This window comes from Mustela nigripes, chromosome 13, assembly GCF_022355385.1.
Source record: "Mustela nigripes isolate SB6536 chromosome 13, MUSNIG.SB6536, whole genome shotgun sequence".
Taxonomy (NCBI): Eukaryota; Metazoa; Chordata; class Mammalia; order Carnivora; family Mustelidae; genus Mustela; species Mustela nigripes.
This window is the reverse complement of record NC_081569.1, coordinates 92831772-92858749: the sequence shown is the minus strand read 5'-3', so window position 1 is coordinate 92858749 and position 26978 is coordinate 92831772. Positions and strand designations below refer to the sequence as shown.

The 26978-nt window shown below is 35.7% G+C and overlaps 1 protein-coding gene across 1 annotated transcript in view; it reads right to left on the bottom strand.

Moving 5' to 3' along the window:
- Positions 1 to 26978, bottom strand: part of FANCM (FA complementation group M) — a 63159-nt gene that overhangs the window by 19600 nt on the left and 16581 nt on the right. The window contains exons 8-14 of the mRNA XM_059373140.1: positions 26326 to 26412; positions 23176 to 23360; positions 13981 to 14187; positions 11658 to 11868; positions 6705 to 6862; positions 5543 to 5698; positions 1229 to 3119 (exon numbers count right to left, since the gene is read on the bottom strand). Coding sequence (XP_059229123.1) covers positions 1229 to 3119; positions 5543 to 5698; positions 6705 to 6862; positions 11658 to 11868; positions 13981 to 14187; positions 23176 to 23360; positions 26326 to 26412 — 2895 coding nt within the window. The remainder of the gene's footprint in view (positions 1 to 1228; positions 3120 to 5542; positions 5699 to 6704; positions 6863 to 11657; positions 11869 to 13980; positions 14188 to 23175; positions 23361 to 26325; positions 26413 to 26978) is intronic.

The window sequence follows — 26978 nt, the reverse complement described above, 5'->3', positions numbered from 1 at the left end:
AAGAGAATAGCATCATGAAGATTTATAGAGCAAAATCATTTTATCCTACAACTACTCTTTTTCCTCAACTAAAAGGAAAAAAGTTCATAAAGGCCTGCTATAATAATCTATACATAAATTAGAGTTGAGTCTATCACAGTACTTGAAGAATACTTTAGTCATTTTAACACCAAACTCTAGTGTTATATTTTCTAGTTTTTCTGTAACACAGTTTCTGTAACTGTGTAGAATTAGATCACAGAAATCCAGAGATTCCTTTGGAACTTCTGTGGTCTTGCCTCAATCCTTCATATAGTCTTGTCTTTCAACAGTTTTTTTTTTTTTGCCCCAACTGTTTTTCTATGTAAATCTTCTACTCTATACTATTTCTTCTAAATCTCATACCTCCCCTTTCCCTCTTTGTTTGCATTTTATAACAACCAAATTCTCTATTTTCAACATATTCAAATTGTAAATATTCCTGAAGAGCCAAAATTAAAATCTATGTTAAAAACAAAATCTACATTTCTAATCTAATCCAGTTCAAAATTCTGTCATCTTCTGAACCTCCTTAACATCCACTACCTTTTTACTTGGTAGTTATTTTCATATCTTACTGGTATCTTTTCAAATGTACATGTCATACAATGATCTGGGTTTTACAGTCAAGGGCCAAGGCCAAATCCCAAAGAGAATAGCATCATGAAGATTTATAGAGCAAAATCATTTTATCCTACAACTACTCTTTTTCCTCAACTAAAAGGAAAAAAGTTCATAAATGGCCTGCTATAATAATCTATACATAAACTAGAGTTGAGTCTATCACAGTATCTAGCGTAATTATTTTCCCATGGCATGCATGCCATAAATATATGGAGATAAATCTTTTTTTTTTTAAGATTTTATTTATTTATTTGACAGACAGAGATCACAAGTAGGCAGAGAAGCAGGCAGAGAGAGAGAGAGGAGGAGGAAGCAGGCTCCCTGCTGAGTAGAGAGTGGGATACGGGGCTCGATCCCAGAACCCTGGGATCGTGACCTGAGCCGAAGGTAGAGGCTTTAACCCACTGAGCCACCCAGGCGACCCTGGAGATAAATCTTTTATCAGTAAGCACCAACTTAAGAAATACATAAATTATCTAATTCAATACATCAAAAACCGAGAAATTACATTTTGAAAAATTACAGAAGCTTATCTAGAGTAATTATTCCAGAAAGATTTATGTGTTTTATTAAGATCGAATCTTACCTTCAGCAGGATGACAGGATTGACAAAGACTGATTTTTTCCCTGCTTTTAGCCTTTTCTACAGAAAGTCCTGAATCAACAAAAGTTGAATTAAATGTTTCTTTGAAACTCTGTAGATGAGAATCTGGTGTCCAAGGCATTTCTTTCCTCTTAGAAAATAAGTTCAAGGTGTTTGATTCAGAAAGTGGCGTACTCATAACTTTTTCTCCTACTGGCAAAGAAAATTGACAATAACCAGGAGACAGAAATTCTTTATTTTTTGCTGTACTCCGTGAAAAATGTGCAAAACTTGGTTTCCACTTATCTTCACTTGATGGGATAGTAATAGTTCTACCCATAGAACTAGCAACAGGATCTTGTGGTATTATTGCTTGATTTGAAACATAATTTGCATCATTGGTCTCCTTAATATCTAAACACCTTCCAGAAAGCTCATCTAAAATTTTATTCTTATTTGTATCTGATGCATGTCCTAATACTTCATCATCAGAATGTGGACTACAAAATCCTAAATCAAAAGTAACAGAAAATAAATCTTTAGAGCAGTCAAAAACATATTCATCATGCTTCAGTTTTTCCTCATGGACACTGTTCAAATCTTCATGAGATTTCCAACTATTATTATCACAGATAATTTGATCTTGGGGTTCAGAATTATCATCTAACAATAGTTCATCAGAAATTAAGAAGTGAGAGACCAGTGTCACTTCACTTAAAGCAGTTTTGTCTGACACACATGAAGATTTATATTTATTGTTTGAGGGAAAAAGACGCACATCATTAGACTCTGTATTAACATCTTTGAATAGGGGTAAACTCTCATCCTGTTTAGTGAGCAATACTGGGAGGCCATTGTTATCTATATCACAATTTTTTTCTTCAACTGAATACTTTGGAGGGGCTATGGTTATTTGAGTATGATTCCTGGATACTAAATTTTCATTTTTATTATCTTCTTTAGGTACTTTATCAACATAGTCATAGAAACTTGGCTCATCAGAAATCTTATCATTGGCTGCAGTATAAAAGCAACTTTTTTCAGAAGAATGATTAATAAATTTCAGTGAATTCAATTCCAAATCCTGTTGAGAATTTGTAGGTAAATATGACATCAAACAAGTAGATTTATCATTTTGTAAATATTCAGTGTAAGGTAGGAAATGATCAAGTTTACAACCCTTAGCAATTTCATATTCCAAATTTGAGAGTCCACTGAGAGGTGGAGGAGAATGAGATAAAAATCTCTCTACATTATCTAGTACCTCTTTTGTTAATGAATGGCAACTATGCAATTGGTCATCTGTTTTAGCTATACAAAGCTCTTTTTCAAATGGAAGAAATATGCTAGATGAAACATATTTCTCATCAGTGAAACTGTTATAACCAGAATCTAAAAAATTTGCAGCGAATGAACTAGATTTATTTGTAAATTGACATTCTATTAATCCATGTGGCTGACTAACATCTTCATTGATAGCACATATGGTAACCGCAACTTCCTCTTTATCTGATGCCCTTTTATCATTTAGCAGGTCTACCTGAAAAATATTTTCAACAGTAGTACTTCCATCAGTATCTAAAGAATCCATAACATCATTATTTTCTTTAATAGGTTGATCTTTTTTAAATTCTTTAGAGGCTTTTTTCTTTAGAGAAGCAATTTTAGCAGGTTTGATATGAATTTGTTTAAAAATTTCAGCACATTCTTCATCAGATTCTGTCACTGAGTATGAACTTCTATGATTTATATTCCTTGAAAATGAAGATTTCTTATTACTAGTAACGGGGCCATTGGCAGGAGGATTATAATCATTCCTGGGAGCACTAAATACTGAGCTAATATCTTCCATTTGTAAGTAAGGTTTAATTTCCAATTCATAGCTGCATTCTCCCTAGAAAGAAGGAAAATAAAAAAGTCACAGGAAATAAGAGATGAGCTTTACTTTATGTTATTTTCTAAACAATATTACTCAAATGATTACTCAAAATCAAATGATTTTCTTTTATAACAAAATTTATTCTTTTTCTAAACATTTTATTTATTTATTTGAGAGAGAGAGAGAGAGAGCAAGCACAAGCATGTGTGAGAGGGAGAGGAGCAGAGGGAGAGAGAGAATCCCAAGCAGATTCTGTGCTGAGCAGTGAGCCTGTGAGGGGGCCCTATCTCACAACCCTGAGCTCGTGACCTGAGCCAAAACCAAAAGTGGGATGCTTAACCATCTGAGCCACCCAGCTACCCCTAACTTAAAAATTATTCTAATAAATCAAGATTATAAATGGCTCTATTGTGTAATTATTATAAATTATCTTTAATTAGTTAATGTTTTTGTATCCTTAGAACTTAATACATGAAAGACTCATGATAACTATTTGCAGAAAGAACAAATTCAATAAATACATAAAATAATATCATATGGGTGCCTGAGTGGCTCAGTTAGTGGAGCAACCAATTCTTAGTTTCGACCAAGGTCATGATCTCAGAGTCCGGAGATGGAGCCTTGCACTGGGCTCTGAGCTCAGCAGGGAGTCTTTTTCTCCTCTCCCCCTTCCTGTCACTCACACTCACACTCTCTCAAATAAATAAATCTACAAAAATAAGTATTATAAGCACTAAGCTCTTCACTTCTAATATTTAATTGAACAATTATTATAATTTCATAAAATAGATATCAAGTAATTAATATATATAAATGAAAATTATAACTACAAGTGTTAAATTTACTGTCTTGATAAAGGTAAACTAAGAACAACTTTTAGACATCTGAAATAAGTATACCTGTAAATCCATTAGGTTGGAATACACTATTAACAAATTTTCCAACCAAGAACTCTTAACATTCTTCTTCTTTTATTTTTTTAACATTTATTTATTTATTTGAGAGAGAGAGAAAAACTGGAGGTGGGGGCAGAGGCAGAGGGAGAGTCTTAAGCAAACTGTGCTGACCACGAAGCCTGGCATGGAGTGGAACTCACAATTCTGAGATCGTGACTTGAGTTGAAACCAAAAGTTAGGCACTTAACCAAGTGCACCACCCAGGCACCACAGGAACTCTTACAATAAATTTCTAAAGAGTATTTACCACTAATTCTAAAACTACAGTCCCCTCAACTCCTATCCTACCCTCCCCTCTTCCCCTTGAGTGGCTACTTTAGTCAGGATTCCTCTACTATTCAGGGACTTATTACTTTTTGAATAATAAATACAGTAAGTATTAATTTGAGAAAGTTGTCTCCCTGCTAGTGTTTATGCTCCCCACAGACAGAGTATTTCATCTGGCTTCTTCACTGATGTGCCAGAGGGCCTGGAATAGAAGAGGACATATAGAAGGCACTAAATAAATATGTGTTAATTTGATAGCGTAAGTTTTGCTGGGATCCACAACTAGTTACTCCATTTATATGTATTCATGAATAATAGCTAATAATAAAAATAGCAGCTACAGTCTATTGAGTATGCCTGTTACTGTTCTATATGGTCTACACAAACTAAGTCAATTAATCCTCACAACAACCTTATGAAGAAAGTATTATCATTATTCCCATTTTACAGAGAAACTGAGGCCCAAAGAGGTTAGGTAACTTACAGATGCATGATTAGTAAGAGGTAGACCTGGGATTCTAACCCAGGCATTTTGGATTTCATACTCATAGTAGGTTCATTATTCTCATTCCCTCAAGGAAGAATAATCAAGTAGCTTCTCAAGGAATCAATAATTCTCTAAACTACCACCAGGATACAAGAGACATACCAAATCACCTATGTGATGGAGAATATCTCAATAAATCCAATTTAACAAGAGTGCTAAATCAGCTTTACTACAAGTTTATACAAGTCATTAGGTATATTAAAATTTTACTCTGATTTATCTATAATGACAGATGATATTCTTTTAATTAAGTGTACTTCTTCACCTAAGGCAAAAAACCGGTTCCCTATTGAGATCACAAGAAACTTCACAAAAAACAAAATATTCTAACTATAATTATTTATATTAAATACTTGATTCTTAAATAATGATTTCAAATTAAGAAGCATAGGGGCGCCTGGATGGCTCAGTCAGTTAAGCAACCAGCTCTCGATTTCTGCTCAGGTTGTGATCTAATGGTTGTGGGATCAAGCCCCAAACCGGGCTTTGTGTTCCATGGGAAGTCTCCTTAAGATTGTCTCTCTCCCCCCTCATTTTTGCTCCTCCCCTCAACTCACCCACATGCTCTTTCTCTCTCAAATAAATAAATAAATCACACACACACACAAAAAAAACAAGTATTCTTTTTACCACTATACCAACAAGAGAAAATTATAATAAAACCCTACCTCTTCATGTCTCATTCCTTCTATCATTTGCATAATGCTTATAAAATGGTGGCATCGATCTGAGTGGTCAACTTGATACGTAGGAAAAGGACGATCCTGCCACACTCTCCATTCAGAAAGAGAGAGTTGATAAATTCCAATGTTTGGTTCCTGGATCTTGATTAATGATTTTAAAAATAATAAAAATGATAAATACACCTACTCAGATTTCATAAACTGATTAAATAAACAACATACAGATAATAAGCCTAACATAAAAAGTCTGAATTCATTTGGGTATTTTCAGTAAAATCTCAGGAGACTAAAAAAAATAATTTCATAAAGTACAAAAATGCCCTTTTAAATATATTTTGAAAGTAACTATTATTTGAGTTAGTACTTAGTTATATTCCTGTTTATACAGTTCCATGTTAAGAGCAAATATTTAAGAAAATGTGTGGTTTCAAAAGTACTATTGGGCTAGATTTATATTCTATAATCTAATAAAGACACATTTACAACTTCGCAGTGATAATGATCTTAATTTTTTCATGCTGCCATTCTTCACTTTCCCTGGTAGCAAATGAATATAAATTCTGAATAGCCATATTTCAAATCTTATAAATCTGCTAAAAGGACTCTTTCCTAAGGTTGTTTTTCCAGCTCTTTAGGCATATATGTAACCTTTGATCAATTCTCTTGACTTTAAGTTCACCAATAATTTGTTCATAGTAAGAGAAATAAAAATATTCAATTTAAAGTTCTACACAATTTTTTTAAAAAGTTTGTACAAAGATGTTTATGATGGCACAATTTTACGATAATAACACTGAAAAGAATTTGAAAACATAACAGAAAAATAGTCAAGCAAACCATGGCATATTGCAGAATAACATAGCAATCATGTTAAGTATGCCTATATAGAAATGTTCATATAGTAAAAAGTAATTGGAAAAAGACAAATATTATGTAAATGTATCACACTCATGTAAAAATACATATACACAATAAAGAATATAAGAAAATTTATAGTTCTACAAACTCAGACTCTAATATTCTTTTTAAACTGTTTAACATTCTTCGTTTTTTAAGCCACTTGACATTCTGATCATGAACACTCTCTCTACTCCCAAAGCTACTGCATAATCACTATAAAGAGTATCTAAAAACATGTTCAACTTACTGGTATGTTTTCCTCATTTTCTAAAGACGAGAACCGAACTTGAGGAAATGTTATTTCCTTAATTTCATCACTTTCTCTTAACCTATAACGTCTGTTCCATAATTTAAATTCTTCTGCTGATAAGAACCAATCTTTTTTTGAATTACTCTGCTTCATTCCTGTAAGTTGAAAAAGTAATTAAAAAGAAGTTTTAAAAAATCTGCTAAGGAAACACAAAATGTACAACATGAACTCAAACTCTCCAGTTGTTTATATCTAATCATCTTTACTAAACCACTGACTCTATTCCTTAAAACCAGTATTTTTCACATAATCATTTGGTTATCACTTTTCTCACCTCTTTAAAAGTACTAGCACAGCCTCCTGTTCAGGAGCTAACCTTCCATAATGACTTCATTAATGTAACAGAGCCAGATAGGTAGGCTCTCAATCCTGGTTTCTTTAGGACTCTCTCCATGTTGTGTCTAAGACCTGGCATAAAAGAGTTAAAAAACTTACAAACGAAAACTGGCATGATTCTAACATTTTTTTTTATTCTATCATTTTTATCTGAAAGATTATTTGAAGCTTGGTTGGGGATGGGGGAAGATCGTCAAGACTAAAATGGATTTTTTAACTTAAGTCTTAAATGGGAGGTGGTGGTAGAGGTAGACAGAAAAGACCTACTGCTTTAAAAAATGACAATAATATACTTTTTTTAAAAGATTTTATTTATTTATTTGACAGGCAGAGATCACAAGGAAGTAGAAAGGCAGGCAGAGAGAGAGGAGAAAGCAGGCTCCCCGCAGAGCAGAGAGCCCAATGCGGGGCTCAATTCCAGGACCCTGGGATCACGACCTGAGCAGAAGGCAGAGGCTTTAACCCACTGAGCCACCCAGGTGCCCCAATAATATACTTTTTAAAAAAATATACTAAATTAACTCTTTCCAACTTTCTTAATCTCTACAGAGGAAAATAATCAGCAAACTGAAAAAGGATAAATGGTATAAAGTAGTAACTTTGGTCCAACAGAAATGAAGGCAGAAAAAGAAACCAGAAAGACTACTGAATTAGGTATCAGGAAACTTTTGTCTTACCTATTTCCAATACTGTATAAGAATCTGCTTTTGTAAAGTAAGGGGTTTGAACAAGGTCTTTCAGGCTATTTTCAGATCTAACAATCTTTAAAACAGACTTCTAAAATTGGAAGGCATTCCTCTCTTTTAGTCACTTTAAGTAAATTCAGTTCTCTAAGCCCAGATGAATTAGGCTAATTTACAGAAGATTACATTTATACATGCAATTTTAGCAAGATGAATCCCTAAAGCTTTGAAAAATCAGGTAGAATGGGGGGGAGCACACAAAAAAATAAACTTGAGCCAATATTATCTCAATTTTACTAAAGAAATTTGTCATCCATCTCTAGGCCTGGTTAGTACTTGGACGGGAGAAACAATTATTAAACATATGGTTAATTTTAACATTTATAAAAATACAATGATCACTAAGAATAATTTATGCAAGCTTAATCAATATAAAGTTAAATAAATTTAAAAGAATCCAAAATACAGATGACCTTTAAACAATGCAGGGGTTAGGGATAACAACCCCCAGCTGAAAATCAGCAGTTATCTTTTCGCTCCCCAAAAACTTAAGTACTGGGGCGCCTGGGTGGCTCAGTGGGTTAAGCCGCTGCCTTCGGCTCAGGTCATGATCCCAGGGTCCTGGGATCGAGTCCCGCATCGGGCTCTCTGCTCAGCAGGGAGCCTGCTTCCTCCTCTCTCTCTCTCTCTGCCTGCCTGTCTGCCTGCTTGTGATCTCTCTCTATCAAATAAATAAATAAAATCTTTAAAAAAAAAAAAATAACAAACTTAAGTACTAATAGCCTACTGTTGTTTGGAAGCTGTACTGATAACATAAGCAGTCAATTAACACATATGTTTTGTATATTTTATGCATTATTTACTATGTTTTTATAATAAAGGTAGAAAAAAATATTAAGAACGTCATAAGAGAAAGTATGCTTACAGTACTGAACTATATTAATAAATCTGAAAAAAATTGCATAGGATTGGTCCCACACAGTTCAGATCAGTTTTGTTCAAGAATCAACTGTACATACAAACTTTTCACCTTAACCAAAGATTTGGCAAAGTGTTATAAAATGACTAGGCATATTTCCATTAAGCAGATTTGTATGAGATTTAATAAGCATATCCAAAAAGCATAGATTTAGAGCTCCATGTTAAGGGAAAAAACATTAACAAATGTAAGTGAACCCAAAGCAAATAACTAGAATGGAAAGGATGTTGAAATTTCATGGTATGAAAACCAGTGGAACCAACAGCTTAACTTGAGAGGTATTATATTCAAATATGTAAAGAACTGCCACATAGGTAAACAAAGGATCAAAACTGTTCCTTGTATCTAGAAGATAAAATTAAACCAATGAGAAAAAGGTACAAAGATTTTTCAACATAAGAAAAATAATCTTCTTCTATATAGGGTTTCTGCTTAGGGAATAAACCCTTAAAATGAAATACAATTTCCATTAACAGATATTCAAGTTGAGGCTGAATATGCATTAACAAGAAAGCTGAGTGCAGACCAAAACCACAATGAAACATTACCTCCCACCTGTTAGGATGCCTACTATCAAAAAGTCAAACCATAATGAGTACTGGTGAGGATATGGAAAAATTAAAATCCCTATATACTGTTGGTGTGGTAGTAAAGTGGTGCAGCCGTAATAGAAAACAGCATTGATGGGGCCCCTGGGTGGCTCAGTCGGTTAAAGCCTCTGCCTTCTACACAGGTCATGATCCCAGGGTTCTGGGATTGAGCCCCGCATCGGGCTATCTGCTTGGCAGGGAGCCTGCTTCCCCCCACACTCTGCCTGCCTCTCTGCCTACTTGTGATCTCTGTCTGTCAAATAAATAAAATCTTGAAAGAAAGAAAGAAAGAGAGAGAGAGAAAGAAAGAAAGAAAGAAAACAGCATAGAGATTCCTCCAAAAATTAAAAATAGAAGTACCATAGGATCTAGCAATTGCACTTCCAGGTATATATCCAAAAGAAGTACAACTAGGATCTCAAAGAGATTATGTGCACTCCATGTATACTGCAGCAGTACTCACTATATGTAAGAGATGTAAGTAAGCAATCCAAATGTCTGACAGATGAGTGTATTAAAAAAAAATGTGGTAGGGCGCCTGAGTGGCTCAGTCAATTAAGAGTCTGACTTCAGCTTGAGTCATGATCTCGGGGTCCTGGGATTGAGCCGCACATCCAGCTCCCTCTTCAGTGAGGAGTCTCCTTCTCCCTCTCCTTCTGCCCCTCCCCTGTGCCTGTGCTCTCTCTCTCTATCTCTCAAATAAATAAATCTTTTTTAAAAAGAAAGAAAATGTGCCTGTACATACTATGGAATATTATTCTACCTTAAAAAAAAAAAATATCCTACCATTTACCTAAAGAAAATTAGCTAGGTGAAATAAGCCAGTCACAGAAGCACACATACTACATGATTCCACTTATAAGAGATATCTAAAATAATCAAACTTGGGGCGCCTGGGTGGATCAGTGGGTTAAAGTCTGCCTTCGGCTCAGATCATGATTCCCAGGGTCCTGGGATCGAGCCCCGCATTGGACTCTCTGCTCAGCAAGGAGCCTGTTTCCCCCTGTCTCTCTGTCTGCCTCTCTGCCTACTTGTGATCTCTGTCTGTCAAATAAATAAATAAAATCTTAAAATAAATAAATAAATAAAATAAAATAATCAAACTCATACAAGCAGAGAATAGAATAATGTTGCCAGGGGCTGGGTGGAGAGAAAGACAGAGTTACTGCTTGAAGCATCTAAAATTCCAGTTACATGAGATGAATACATTTTAGAGATCTGTGTCTAACATAGTGCCTATAGTTAACAAGATGACATTGTTGTTCTTAAAATATTATTAAAGAAAATTACTGCAGAAACTATGCCTATCTCGATAGCTAATTTGAACAGATGACCCCCAATGTTCCTTCCAAATCTTAAAATAAAACTATATGATGTTATGATTCTTTAAAAGTCCTGATTAAAAATTAAGTAAAATTTAAAAGAAAAAAATTTTAGTTTCTCATCTTCATAGTATTAAAATTTCAAGAGTATTTTCTTGATATCACCAAAATCTCTGCAGTTCTTAAAGGAGACACCTAATGTTTGTAAATCTTTTCTTTAACTCTTTGATATTATATGCAAATCTCTAAAATCTGAGCAAGGCTCAAATTAGCATTTCAACCACAAATGTTTTTCTTAAGGGTGTAGGAGCTCTCTCTGCAATGTAAACATCAAGTAAGATAGTGTCCCTCTCAGTCACCAGGGAAGTTTAACCCGAGTACCGTTCTCTTCACTATATGCATGCAGAGATAAAAGTTGTCTTATTATTTCTTTGAATAAAGGCAACAAAGCTAACACAAATGGCTACCTCAATTATCAGGTGATCTGGGAATGAACTATGAAATAATATACAGCAAAAGGTGTTATCCTCCCATAGGAGGAAAAGTTACTATTACTCTTGAGAATATGTATGTAAGGAATCATAACTGCCTGAAGGGAGGTATAGGGTAGGATTTCTGTCTTCATATAATCTTAGTGGATTTCAATGATGCACACTATAATCTGATTCAATGAATGATTCAACTGAATGATTCAATTCAATTCAATTATTCAATAATAAGAGTTCTCTTTCTATTCTACATTTTGTAAAGTAGATTCTCTGGGTTGGCAGGCATTTTAATTTTCGCAACCCTGAGTTTCTCACTCTGTTCTGTCATTGTCTCCTTCCCTTTGCCAGAGGAATAAGCTCTTGTTTTTCCAACACTCATAACATCCTAGAATGTACATTGAGTTTCTCAAAAAAGAAATATATCAACATATGGCCTAACTAACAACAGGAAAAAAAAAATGCATGGCTCAAATGCAAAGCTTTTTTATTTACCGTTCTTATAGGAAAAGTTTGAGGATTTCCGCTGCAAGTTCCGAGGCTTCTCTGGTTCATAGACACCACATGTAATGAACATTTTGTGTAATTCTGGATTGATTCCATCAGGAACCATTCGTGGACTTCCTTGGAAAAAATGAAGAACCTGCCTGCTACCTGAAATAGCTTTATAAATACTTCTTTTGTTGGACTGACTTTGATTATAAGTCTGCAAAGAAAAATGTCAAATTACATTATTTCTATAATAGTCAGTTAGCCATAACAAAAAGTTATTATATTTGTTTGGATTTATTATAAACAGTAAATTAAACTCTGATCCACTTAAACACTGAGAATATCTGTTATCTTGAATTTGAGACCTGTTCAATTAACTCTTGAAAATCAGTTCAAAATCTAGTATTATAAAAGCCTACCTTCATAATTATACTGCACAAAGAAAATCTACCTTTCATTTAGGATATTTCTAATTTTGAATAAGGTGAATATTTATATATATAAGTGTAAATTGCTTTTTTAAAAATACTATTCCCATATTCCAGCTTGTTACTTCATCTCTCTACACTTCAGTTTTTGGGGTTTTTTTAAGATTTTATTTATTCATTTGACAGAGAGAGATCACAAGTAGGCAGAGAGGCAGGCAGAGAGGGAGAAGTAGGCTTCCTGCTGAGCGGAGAGCCTGATGCGGGGCTTGATCCCAGGACCCCAGGATCATGACCTGAGCCAAAGGCAGAGGCTTAACCACCTGAGCCACCCAGGTGCCCTACACTTCAGTTTTCTTAACTACATACAAAAAAACCATTATTCCCCATACAGGATTAAATGAAATAATGCATCTGACACACTTAAAACACTGCCAAGGAGAGTAGGTCCTTATTAAATGTGGGCCATTATGATTATTTTACAGATAAGAAAACTAACATCTGAATTCAGAGGTTAAGTGGTTTGCCTAAGGTAATACAGTTAGAACCTAATTCCACTCATTGATAATACATAAATTTTTACAAGCTGCCAGGCATTTACTGTATTGGAATCATTTTACAGATAAAATAAATGTTACATAATATGCTATAATCACATGAAAAGTATCAGGGGAAAAGTTCATTTTTCAGGATGATTTTTAAAGGGCCGATAAAACAATTTAAATCAATTTTTAATAACTGCTATAATCAATTTAAGAATCTTTAATATGAACCTACATATTTGCCCCAGGAAACAGTTCCACTGAGTTACAGAAGTTAGTTAATAATTTTAGTGTAACAAACAAAATAATATTAGGTATAACATCTTATTCCAGGAAGGTCTGTCACTCAAGATTGCAGCCAAGTGTGAATATAATTTAAGTTTCTTATCATTTTGTATAGGCATCAACAAACTTCTCTATAAAGGGCCAGAAAATAAATACTTTAGATTTTCCAGGCCACATAATATCTCTAGCACATATTGCTGTTGGTTGGTTGATTAGTTTAGCCAGAATGTAAAATCCATTCTCAGTTCACTATATTTAAAAACAGAAGAAAAAACTAAACTAGAAACAGAAAACAGCCCTTAGAAGCATAGGGAAATACTAAAACAAAATCGATATTGAGGGGAACCTGGGTGGCTCAGTAGGTTATGCATCTGCCTTCCGCTCAGGTCCTGATCCTGGCTGGGGTCTTGGGATTGAGCCTCCTCCCAGCCTCCACCTCACTCCTAGGGTTTCCTGCTCAGGGAGGAGCCTGCTTCTCCCTCTCCTTGTCCCCCAACTCATGCTCTCTCTGGCTCTCTCTTAAATAAATAAAATCTTTAAAAAAAAAAAAAAAAAAAGGAGCTAAAGATGTCTCAAAGATTTAAAAAAATAATAATACATATTGATTTTTGTATCTAAGTATCCCTAAATTAATACTAACATAGAAAAATGTGTTCTTTTATATGGATAAAAATTAGAAAACAGAATCTAGTTAAAAATTCTCCTAACTACAAGAAAAGAATACTCAATCTTCTAAAAAGTAGGGGGAAAAAAATCAACCATAATTTCCTACACATTTTTGGGTCTTCAAATGTTAACAGACCAGGGCGCCTGGGTGGCTCAGTGGGTTAAGCCGCTGCCTTCGGCTCAGGTCGTGATCTCAGGGTCCTGGGATCGAGTCCCGCATCAGGCTCCCTGCTGGGAGCCTGCTTCCTCCTCTCTCTCTCTCTGCTTGCCTCTCTGCCTACTTGTGATCTCTGTCAAATAAATAAATAAAATCTTTAAAAAAAAAAAAATGTTAACAGACCAATAGTTACCTTAAACTATATTTCTCAAATTTCAATTATCAAATCACATTTCTACAAGTCTACTTACACGTTCTTCTCGTCCTTCGGCAAGGATAACAACTATTCTGCCTTGACGTTTGCGGCCAGTTCTACCCATTCGTTGTACAAGACGAATTGGGCTCTTCTGGGCATCAAAACATATTATAAGATCAACTTCTCCTATATCCAAACCTTCTTCACCAACACAAGTAGAAACCAATGTGTTATAACCACCACTACGAAATTGTTTCACAACCTAAAATAAAAGTGATTTTAAAATAACCAAAGACAAATGTAAGAGACTTGTAGATCAAAGCATACTTTTTCCATTCACCCAAAATTGGTGAAATCAGAACCCAGGATACTATGGAAATGGAAAAGAAGTACCAAAATGGCAATATAAACCAAAACAGACTGTGGTAAAATGCAAAGGGCAGTCCTAATGCCTTTGCTTTCATAATGGTTGTGATGCCAAAAACGTTTGTTTAGTTCACACATAAATTAGAAACCCAAGATGTTATTTAAGTGTCCCTAAAGGGCTATGGGCAGATAAAGAGCACAGAGCAATTACAGCTTGCTAATCATATCCTAGACCTAAATTTATTGTTAGGTCTATCTAAAGTGAAAATTTTATTACTCCTAAATTCCTATCTTACCTTCTATACTGCCATTCCAGTGAAGGGCAGCAACATAATGCCATCCGAAAATATGACTGTGGGAGTTTAGGGCATGCTGCCCCAAAATATGCTGCTTTGATATATTATTTTGAGCTGTAGACACTTGAAAAACAGCAAAAGCAGGGAGAAGATTCCTCTCCCTTTATCTGTCCAAAAACAGAAGGAACTCAATTGTCATAAATCCGCTCCCCGGGATTTTCATCAACCAGAAAAAATCGACTCATCATAGGAGAGGAGACTAAAAGCCATCACTACAGCCAGACAAACTTGGTTACAAACTATCACACCTCCCTTTTATTCTTCTCAGGTCCCATTCATCTTTCCCAAATATCTCTCCTATGAAGCCTATGTTCCTCCTCTCCTTTCCCTATTAATACGGTATTTAAGTCAATTCTAAACCACCTTAGGAAATTACTCATTTTCCCCTGCATATCTCCCATTTATAACATAAGGTACACATGTTAATAAACTTCAAGACTTATATATTTGATTGTTTATTCAACATCTCTACTTTTTAAAACAATGCTACTCAGGGGCACTGGATGCCTCAGTTGGTTAAGCATCTGCCCTCGGCAGGGCACAATAATCCACAGGTCCTGGGATCAAGTCTGGCATCTTGTTCCCTGCTGAGCAGGGAGTCTGCTCCCTCTTCCTTTACCCCTCCCCACTCCTCCTGCTCTCTCTCTCTCTCTCTTTCTCTCAAATAAACAAAAATCTTTAAAAGATAAAATTTAAAAAATTAAAAAAATAAAACAATGCTGCTCAAACTATAGTTCACAAACTATTTATTATTGGTTTGGTTCACAAACTGTTTATTACTAGCCCACAATAACATAAATACAAACTTAAGAGTAGGTGTTTATTTTGTTGTTGTTTTTTTTTAAATTTTATTTATTTATTTGAAAGAGAGAGACAGCAAGAGAGAGAACACAAGCAGTGTAAATGGGAGAGGGAGAAGCAGGTTCCCCACTGTGCAGGAAGCCAGACGTGGGGCTTGATCCCAGGATCCCGGGATCATGATCTGAGCTGAAAGCAGACACTTAACGACTAAGCCATCCAGGCACCCCAAGAGTAGGTGTTTAAAATGACAGAGCAATACTATGTTTGTTGGCTTTAATAATAAAAAATTTGGCCATGAACATTGTTTTCATTGATTTTACTTTTTTAAAATTAATTCATTATTATTGTAATGTTCAAAAGTATCTGTGACATACTAAGGGGGAAATAAACTAATCCTTCATCAATTTTCATATTCAGAAAAACACTAATCTCAAAGACATACCAAAGTTAACTCATCCATAACCAAACACCTGATATTTCTCTCCAAAGCCTGCTTTTCTTGAAGTCTTATCTATCTTCATTAACAGTAGCTCTTTTCTGTTTTTCAGGACAAATTGCTGGAGTTATCCTTCACACTTCTCAATCTCATACCCTGCGTTAATTTGCCAAAAAAAAATCCCCTCAGCTTGACCTTCAAAATATATCCAGAACCCAACGAATTCTCATAACTTTCCCTGCTACCACGCTAGTCTAAGCCACCATGAGACTTAGCTTGATAATAAGACTTCTAATAGGTCTTCTGTTTGCACTCCAGGTCCTGTATATTTTATTAAGACAACAACTGGTGTGATTTTTATTAAAATATAAATAGAGGGGCAGCTGGGTGCCTCAGTTGTTAAGGGTCTATCTTTGGCTGAGGTCATGATCCCAGGGTCCTGGGATTGAGCCCCACATCAGGTACCGTGCTCAGTGGGAAGCCTGCTTCTGCCTCTCCCACTCCCCTGCTTGTGTTCCCTCTCTCACTGTGTATGTCTCTCTCAAAAAATAAATAAAACCTTTAAAAAAATAAAATATAAACTATTTTAGGGTCATGACCCTACTCTGCTTCACACTCTCCAAGGGCTTCTTCTCCCATCTCACTCATAATACAAGCCAAAGTTATTAAAATGAAAACACCCCACTTACATCACCAGACAGATCATCTAAACATAACATAAAAAAGGAAGTAGCTATGAATGACACACTGGACCAGATGGAATTAACAAATATTTTCAGAACATTCTATCCTTAAACAGCAGAACACACATTCTTTTCAAGTGTTTATGGAATATTCTCCAGAACAGATCACATATTAGATCACAAAAGAGGCCTCAAACAGGAGCACCCAGGTGGCTCAGCTGGTGGGACATCTGCCTTTGCCTCAGGTCATGATCCCAGGGTCCTGGGACTGAGACCCACATGGGCTCCCTGCTCAGTAGGGAGTCTGCTTCTCTCTCTCTCTGCCCCTCCCCAACACCATTCATGCTCTCTCTCCTACACTCTTTTTCTCTCTCAAATAAATAAATTCTTAAAAAAAAAAAAAAGAGACCTCAATAAATACAAAATGATTAAAATCATTGAAACTTTTCTGACCACAATGTTATAAAACCAGAAGTTAATCACAAGAAAAAATTTGGAAAGACCACAAATATATGGAAGTTAAACAACATGCTACTAAACAATGAAGAGGAAATCAAAGAAATTTAAAAAAAAAAATTCATGGAAACAAATGAAAATGAAGACACAATGAATGGTCCAAAATCTACAGGATGCAGCAAAAGCAGTCATAAGAGGAAAGTACATAGCAATACAAGAAAAAAATCTCATATGAACAACCCAATCTTACACCTAAAGGAGCTAGAAAAAGAACAACAAAAGAAGCCTACCAGCAGGAGGAAAGAAATATTAAAGATTAGAGCACAAATAAATGATATAGAAACTAAAACAACAACAACAACCACACAAACAGATAAAATAATAGAATAGATCGATGGAACCAGGAGCTGGTTCTTTTGGAAAAAAAAAAAATCAATAAAAGTAATAAAGCTCTAGCCACACTTATCAAAAAGAAAAGAGAAAGGACCCAAATAAATCATGAATAGAAGAGGAGCAATAATGACGAACACCACAGAAATACAAATAATTACAAGATAGTATTATGCAAAACTATATGCCAACAAATTGGACAACTTGGAAGAAATAGATAAATTCCTAAAAAAATATCAAATACCCAAAACTGAAACAGGAAGAAAGAGAAAACTTGAACAGACTGATAACCAGCAAAGAAACGGAATCAGTATTCAAAAATCTCTGCAGATGGGGAGCCTGGGTTCCTCAGGCATTAAGCATCTGCCTTTAACTCAGGGTCCTGGGATCAAGCCCCACATCAGGTTCCCTACTTCGTGAGCCTGCTTCTCCCACTCCTACTCCCCTGCCTGTGTTCCCTCTCTCCCTGTGTCTCTCTCTCTCTGTCAAATAAATAAATAAATAAATAAATCTTGGGGCGCCTGGGTGGCTCAGCCTCTGCCTTAAGCTCAGGTCATGATCCCAGGGTCCTGGGATTGAGCCCCACATCGGGCTCTCTATTCAGGAGGGAGCCTGCTTCCTCCTCTCTCTCTGTCTCTCTGTCTACTTGTGATCTCTGTATGTCAAATAAATAAATAAAATCTTTAAAAATAAATAAATAAATAAATCTTGGAGGAAAAAAAAAGTCTCCCAAGATACAAAAGTTCAGGGCCAGATGACTTAACACGCAAATTCTAGCAAACATTTAAAGAGTGAATACCTATTCTTCTCAAACTATTCCAAAATACAGAAAAGGAAGGAAAACTTGCAAATTCATCTTATGAGGCCAGCATTACACTGATACTAAAACTAAAGACCACTAAAAAGAGAACAACAGGTCAATATCCCTGATGAACATGGATGCAAAAATTCTCGATAAAATATTAGCAAACCAGATCCAAATACACATTAAAAATAATCATTAACCAGGGTGCCTGGGTGGCTCAGTGGGTTAAAGCCTCTGCCTTCAGTTCACGCTCTCTGCCCAGTGGAGAGCCTCCTTCCCCCTCTCTCTCTTGGCCTGCCTTCTCTGCCTACTTGTAATCTCTGTTTGTCAAATAAATAAATAAAAATCTTAAAAAAAAATAATAATCATTAACCATGACTAAGTGGGATTTATTCATGGGTTGCAAGGGTGTTTCAATATTTGCAAATCAATCAAATGATACATATTAGTGAAAGAAAGGATAAGAACCATATGATCCTTTCAATAGATGCAGAAAAGGATTTGACAAAAGAGACAAAGTACAGCACCCATTGATGATAAAAACCCTCAACAACATAGGTTTAGAGGAAATATACATCAACATAACAAATGCCATCTATGAAAACCCCACAGCTAATATTATCCTGAATGGGGAAAAATTGAGAGCTTTTCCTCTATGGTCAGGAACAAACAGGGATGTCCACTTTTGCCTCTGTTATTTAACATACTGGCCTCACAAATCAGATGTCTAACAACAACAACAAAAAATAAAAGGTGGGATGCCTGGGTGGCTCAGTTGGTTAAGCAGCTGCCTTTGGCTCAGGTCATGATCCCAGCGTCCTGGGATCGAGTCCCACATCGGGCTCCTTGCTCCGCAGGGAGCCTGCTTCTCCCTCTGACTCTGCCTTCCACTCTGTCTGCCTGTGCTTGCTCTCGCTCGCTCTCTCTCTGACAAATAAATAAATAAAACCTTTAATAAATAAATAAATAAATAAAAGGCATCCAAATTGGCAAGGAAGAAGTCAAACTTAAACTACTTGCAAAGAATATTTATTCTATACAGAAATGCCAAAGCCTACACTAAAAAACTGCTAGAACTGATAAATAATTTCAGCAATGTTGAAGAATACAAAATCAATATACAGAAATCTGTTGCATTTCCATACACCAGTAATGAAGCAGCAAAAAGAGAAATTAAGGAATCAGCCCCATTTACAATTGCAGCAAAAACCATAAGATACCTAAGGATAGATCTAACAAAAGAGGTGAAAAGAAGACCTGTACTCTGAAAACTATAAAATGCTGATGAAATAAACTGAAGCTGACACAAAGAAATAGAAAAAATTCCATGCTCTTGGATTAGAAGAACAAAGATTGTTAAAATGTCAATACTACCCAAAGCAATCTATACATTTAATGCAATCCCTATAAAAATACCAACAGCATTTTTCACAGGGCTAAAACGAACAACCCTACAATCTGTATGGAAGAACAAAAGATCCTGAATAGCCAAAGCAATCTTGAAAAAGAAAAGTAAAGTTGGAGGTATCACAATTCTGTACTTCAAGTTATATTACCAAGTTGTAATGATCAAAACAGTATGGTACTGGCACAGAAACAGAAAAGAGATCAGTGGAACAGAATAGAAAACCCAGAAATAAGCCCACAACTATATGGTCAATTAATATTTGACAAAGCAGTAAAGAATATCCAACAGGAAAAAGACAATCTTTTCAACAAATCTTGGGAAAACTGGACCACTTTTTATACCACACAGAAAAACAAATTCAAAATGGATCTGAAATCAAGAGGAGAATATAGGCAGTATCCCTCTTTGACACTGGCTATAGCAACTTCTTCTGAGGCAAGGGAAATAAAAGCAAAAATAAACTATCGGGACTACATCAAAATAAAAATCTTCTACATAGCAAAGGAAACAATCAACAAAACTAAAAGGCAACCTACAGAATAAGGGAAGGTATTTTCAAATGACAGGTGTGATAAATTGTTAATACCCAAAATACATAAGAAACGGAAAACTCAACATCCAAAAAATGAACAACCCAATTTAATAATGGGCATGAATAGACATGTCAAAAGAAGACATCAAAATGGCTAACAGATACTTGAAAAGATGCTCAACATCACTGACCATCAGAAAAATACAAATCAGGGGTGCCTGGGGGGGTTAGTTAGTTAAGTGATTGCGTTCGGCTCAGGTCATCATCCCAGTGTCCTGGGATCAAGCCCCACATGGGGCTCCCTGCTCAGTGGGAAGCCTGCTTCTCTCTCTCCCTCTGCTGCTCTGTCTGCTTATGTCTCTCGTTCTGTCAAATAAATAAATAAAATCTTAAAAAAAAAAAAAAAGAAAATACAAATCAAAACTACAATGAGACACCACCTTACAACTGTCAGAATGGCTAAAGTCAACAACACAAGAGACAACAGTTACTGACCAGGATGGGGAAAAAAAGGAACACTGGTGCACTGCTGGTGGTAATGCAAATTGGTATAGCCACTATGGAAAATGGTATGGAGGTTCCTCAAAAAGTTAAAAATAGAACTACCCTATGATCCAGCAATTGTACTGCTAGGTATTTACCCGAAGAATACAATAACACTAATTCAAAGGGATACATGTATCCTTATGTTTATAGCACATTAACTATAATAACCAAATTATGGAAACAGCCCAAGTGTCTATTGACTGACAAATGGATAAATAAGAGGTCATATATACACACAATGGAATATTAGTCATCCATAAAAGAGAATGAAATCTTTCCATTGTATGGACATGGATGGAGCTAAAGAGTATTATGCTATGTGAAATAAGTCAGTCAGAGAAAGACATGTACCACTATGATTTCACTCATATGTGGAATTTAAGAAACAAAAATGAGGAGTGCCTGGGTAGTTTAGTCAATTAAATGTCTGACTCTTGATTTGGGCTCAGGTCATGATCTCAGGGTCCTCAGACTGACCCCTACATTGGGATCCATGCTCAGTGAGGATTCTGAGGATTCTGCTCATCCTTCTCCCTCTCCCAGCATGCTCTCACTCTCTCTCAAATAAATAAATTAATTAAATCTTTCAAAAACAAAACAAAAATTACCAAAGGGGGGGAAAAAAAAGAGGGAGAGGCAAACCAAGAAACAGACTCTTAACTATAAAGAAGACATGGTTACCAGAGGGGAGGCAGGTAGGGGGATAGCTAAAGTAAGTGATGGGGATTAAGAAAGGCACTTGTGTGACAAGCACTGGGTGTTGTATGGAAGTGTTGAATCACTATAATGTGAAACTACTATCACACTCTATGTTAACCGAAATTTAAAGAAGAACTTTTTTTTTTTAATAAAAAATGGAAATGACTTATAAAGTTCTAAAGGATCTGGCCCCTACTTCCTCCCTGACTTTATCTCCTTTTTCTAAATAAGTGAATAATATAAGTACAACTATTTCCACAAAAGCTTATTTTAGAATAAAACTCCTCTAAGGAAAGCAATTATTGCAGGAATAATAAAAAGGGTTGTTACTCTGGCCTACATAAAAATATTATTGATATAAGTGAGGAAAGGACAAAGTCAATATAAAATCAATAAGGTTTCTTATGGTACCTGACAAACTCAGGAAAAAATGATTTTAGGTAATATCAAAACTGGCCAGAGATTAGGCTGGGTACTATTAGTATCTCAAAATGCTTAACACCCCAGACAAAAATCCACTTCATTTTTCATTTAAATATAAATGTTAGAAGTAGTAATAATAACCTGCTAGATATCCGAACCTTTTAAAATACATATAATCAGATTTGAGATGGGTAAAGGTATTCTTTTGCTGACCCAGGAAGACCTCTTAGACTGTCCTCACCATATACAGTCAGCTTAAACAGACTCTTCTAAGTGCAATGAGGACTGGTATAAAAGACACTTAAAGAACAGGAGGATTCTTCTTACTAATGTTTACAAAATCAAGATCTGTCAAAAGTAATTAGATATTAAAGACACACCTAATTGTCAGTGACCATTCAAATGTAGACTACAGCTAATCTTCAAAAACTTGTATACAGTTTAAAAAAATCAATAGTCTAAAATTTCCACACACACACACACACACACACACACACACACACAATACAGCCCTTAGAAAACTTATGACTCTTATTCAGAGCATAAATGAATAATTTTTTTTTCTTTTTTTCTAAGAGAGCGCACGTGGGGTTGAGGGGAGTGGACACAGTGGTAGAGGGAAAGAGACACTCCATGCCCAGCACAAAACCTGATATAGAGCTCAATCTCAAGATTCTGAGACCATAATCGGAACCAAAATCAAGAGTCAGAAGCTTAACAACTGGCCATATTTTAACAACTGGCCATATTTTTACATGTTTCTTTCTTTCATTTTTGCTCCACACCCAGCATGGTGCCCAATGCAGAGCTTGAACTCAGGACCTTGAAATTGATACCTGAAGTGAGATCAAGAATCAGACACTTAACCAATGGAGCCACTCAGGCAGCCCACCAATGACATTTTTAAATAATAGAAAAAAGAAATAAGGTCATTATTTCTTTAGAATATATAAGAAATATGACTTTAAAAAATGTAAACATTTACTGAAGGCTCTAAAGTATGATTTCATTTAATGCTCACAACAACTACAAGAACTATATTTACAGATAAGGAAAAATGAGGCACAAGAAGTAAAGAAACTTTTAAGTGGTAGGGCCGGATTCCAATCTAAGTAGTATAATTTCAGAGCCATTCTGCTTAACCACTGTAGATTACCTTACTTGAAAAAAGTCTCAAAACCACAAAGCACTCTTTTATCTTTCAAAATATGCATATGTTTATTTTTATGTCTACTATAAAATTATTTTAAAGAAGTAGCTGATTGAGCAATGAGTTAAAACAAAAGAGGCATACGTACAAAGCTAAAATCAATTTTATTTTAGTCTTCATCATCTCCAAAAGTAATTACCTCCACTTGCTCCTTCTGGGTAAATCCCTTCACGCTTTTCCCTGAGGCATGGCCAACAAAAGTCATCACTCTAATGACTGGCTGATGCTGTAAAAGCATTTCTGCAATTTCTTGAACACTATCTCGAAAGGAAGAGAAGATCATAACCCTGGTCTCATCACATTTCTTTTCAGAGGTGTTTTGAGCTATAAAACCAAAAAATACTTCAATTACAACTTTTTGTTAAAGCATATGCCCAAGAATTATTTCAAGACAACCCTGAAACTTAAACGAATGAATTTGTTTCAAAAAAAGTAATTTCAGATATCTTAAAACTGTGCTGGTTTTCCTCCTGGTAATTTTAATACTCTTAGCTTCCTATGTCTCATTGGCTGTCATAATAAAATCCTAAACAAATCAAATAAAAATTACCTGAGTCATTTTTAACCAGTCCAATTCATGCATGATGCCAGTTATTCTCCTTTACCTTCTAAGTCAGAATCCCAGAACTGTAGTGCTCCCACTGATTTCATAAATATTTCCTTTTCTTTTTGTCCACTAAAAGCACTCTCAATCCAGGCCATGGGATTCTGCCCCTGAACCTGTGATATTTTCAAATTCTCCAAGGATAACTATAGAATACCTCCTATAGTCAATCACAAAGCTGATCTTAAGGTCTCTGTGCTTGGGAGGCAACAAAATACACAAGTAAGAACATGATCTTTGAAGGTGGGCCACTTAAGTCTCTGGGGGATGTGTAACCATGACAGTTCATCCTAATAAGCTTTAATTTCTTCGTATCTAAAATGAATGGAATATAAAGTATATGGACTTGCCCATAGCAATTGGTTAATAATTGCACACACCAATTGCACATAGCAATTGGTTAATAATTGAAAGTTGTATGGGTTTTTTGTATGTTTTTTTTTTTATTTTTATTTTTTTTTAGCTTTTATTTATTAATTTGACAGAGAGAAATCACAAGTAGACGGAGAGGCAGCCAGAGAGAGAGAGAGAGAGATAGGGAAGCAGGCTCCCTGCTGAGCAGAGAGCCCGACGCGGGACTCGATCCCAGGACCCTGAGATCATGACCTGAGCCAAAGGCAGCGGCTTAACCCACTGAGCCACCCAGGCGCCCTGTATGTTTTATTTTTAAGCTTTCCTATGATATCTATTAATTAATCTTTATGTGCATGCCAGGGACTGCACTAAGCATTTTACATATTAACTCATTTAGTCTTCATAACCCTACAAATTAAATGACTTAATATATGTAAAGTTGATTCACAATATCTAAAGAAAGAGCAAGAGCTGTTGCAAAATTTATTCTAGATATCAAGCCTCTGCATCTGACCAACTCCTGACCAACTGCTACTTTCATCGCAAATCCTATCACCTTCAACTGGCTACAGCCTGCCTTTCTACCTCCATTCTACTGAAGGTCCTCTACCAAAAAGTCTCAATAACTTCCATATTGCCAAATCGATAATCACTTTTTAGTTCATTTTACCGCACATCTCAGCAGAATCTAACCCAGTCCACTCCTTCCTACTGAAATAGTCTCTTTCCGAAGCTTCTCTGCCATTCACTTATCCATCTTTCTTAACCTCTTTGGTGGATTTTTCCTCTTCTTCTTCTTTTTTTTTTTTTTTTAGATTTTATTTTTAAGTAACCTCTACACCCAATGTAGGGCTTAAACTCACAACCCCAAGACCAAGAGTAACATGCTCAGCCAATTAAGCCAGCCACGTAACCCTCCTCTAAACTGTAAATGTTGGTATTCTTCAGGACTACATTCTGGGTCCTCTCATCTCTAAACTGTATTCCTGGTAATGTGATCATAACCATTCCTGAAACTTTAAATAATATCTTTATGCTAATTTCAAAATTTATTCATATATATGTGAAGAGATTAAAAATAGCCTGGGGACACCTGGGTGGCTCAGCCAATTAAGCGGCTGCATTTCACTCAGGTCATGATACTTAGGTCCTGGGATCAAGTCCCGCATCCGGCTTCTTTCTTAGTGGGGAGCCTGCTTCTCCTTCTGTCTGCCACTCCCCCTGCTTGGTGCTCACTTTCTCACTCTCTCTCTCCGATTTAAAAAAAAAAAAAGGCAAAAAAAAGCCAAGACCATTCTTCTGAGATCCAGATTCACTTGTTCAATGCTTACACATCTCCACCCAGATCTATCAAAAGCATCTAAATCTGTTTGCTCTTTCTTCTGTATGCTGTTCTTAATTTTTTCTTGGTTCATGTAATTATTCAACACACACACACACACTCATAGGTTTCTTTTTTTTCCTTCATATCCTATGTCTAATCTATCAGCAAATACTGTTGGCTCCAAATTCAAAATATCTCTAGAATCTATAATCACTTAGCATCTCCACTACTACTTTCTTGGTACAAGCTACCATCAACTGTTATATTCTTAAACTATGACTATAGGCTTCTAAGTGGTTAATGTTGACACTCGGCAAAAGCTACCAGAGTGATCTTTTAAAAATGTAAGTCAGATAACATCACTCTACTGCTCTAAATGTCCCTATAATGATTTCACAAAGCATCAACATTTATAGAATAAAAACCAAAGTCTTGACTTGGCCTATAAGCCATATATGATCTGGTCCCTGGCTACCTCTTCAAACTTCGCCTAAACCAATCTTACCCTCATTATACTACTTCAGTGGCATTGTTTGTTTACTGATCCTTAATCATATCAAACACCCCACTGCCTCAGGGACTTTGAATCTTCTATTCTCTCTGCCTGGTATGATCAACCCCTAAAAATCCACAAGTCTTGCTCCCTCACTTCCATCAAGTAACAGCTCAAACATCACCCTATAGACAGGCTTTCCCTAATACCCTATGTAAAATAGCACTCCTCCATGAGTATCTCCTTACCCATTTTACTTTTCCCCACCATTATATTATATATTGCTTAACTGTCTGCTTGCCTTCTATTTTCCCAGACTTCATTTTCTTTTTCATGGACTACTTTAGTCTTAGCTTTTTGACCATTTCCCTTGTCCCACTCTCCCAAAATTTATTAAAGCTTCCTTTTTAGGTTTATTATCCAGAGTAATTAAAAGCCTATCTTCTCCATAAAGTGTAACCACAAAGTTCTTTCAGTAGCTTTGTCTTGACTTGAAGCTACAAACATGACTTACCATTCCATGACTTGAAGTGTTCAACTACAACTTCTTCTAATTTCTTTAACTTTGGATGACTATAAAAAAATTTTTTATCTTTATCTCCTACAACAACAACAAAAAAAAAACACCAAAAAATTGTTACATATTTCCCATTCAATTACATTAATGTATTTTAATTATCCTTTTCAAAATAGATTTGTTGGGGGCACCTGGGTGGCTCAGTGGGTTAAGCCTCTGCCTTCTGCTAAGGTCATGATCTCAGGGTCCTGGGATCAAGCCCCGCATCGGGCTCTCTGCTTAGCAGGAAGCCCTGCCTGCCTCTCTGCCCACTTGGGATCTCTCTCTCTGTCAAATAAATAAACAAAATCTTAAAAAAAAAAAAAAAAAATGGATTTGTTGGGATGCCTGGGTGGCTCAGTCAGTTAAGCATTTGCCTTTGGCTCAGATCATGATCTCAGGGTCCTGGGAACAAGGACTGGTTGGCTCTCTGCTCAGTGGGGGGTCTGCTTCTCCCCCAAATCATGCTCATGCTCTTTTTCTCTCAAATAAATAAAATCTTCAAAATAGATTTAACATTTTTTCTATTCATTTAAGTAAGTAGCATCTGTGTAGCACATAAGCCCTACCATAAAATAAACTTTGAATTTTTCTTTATAGAGACTTAACTA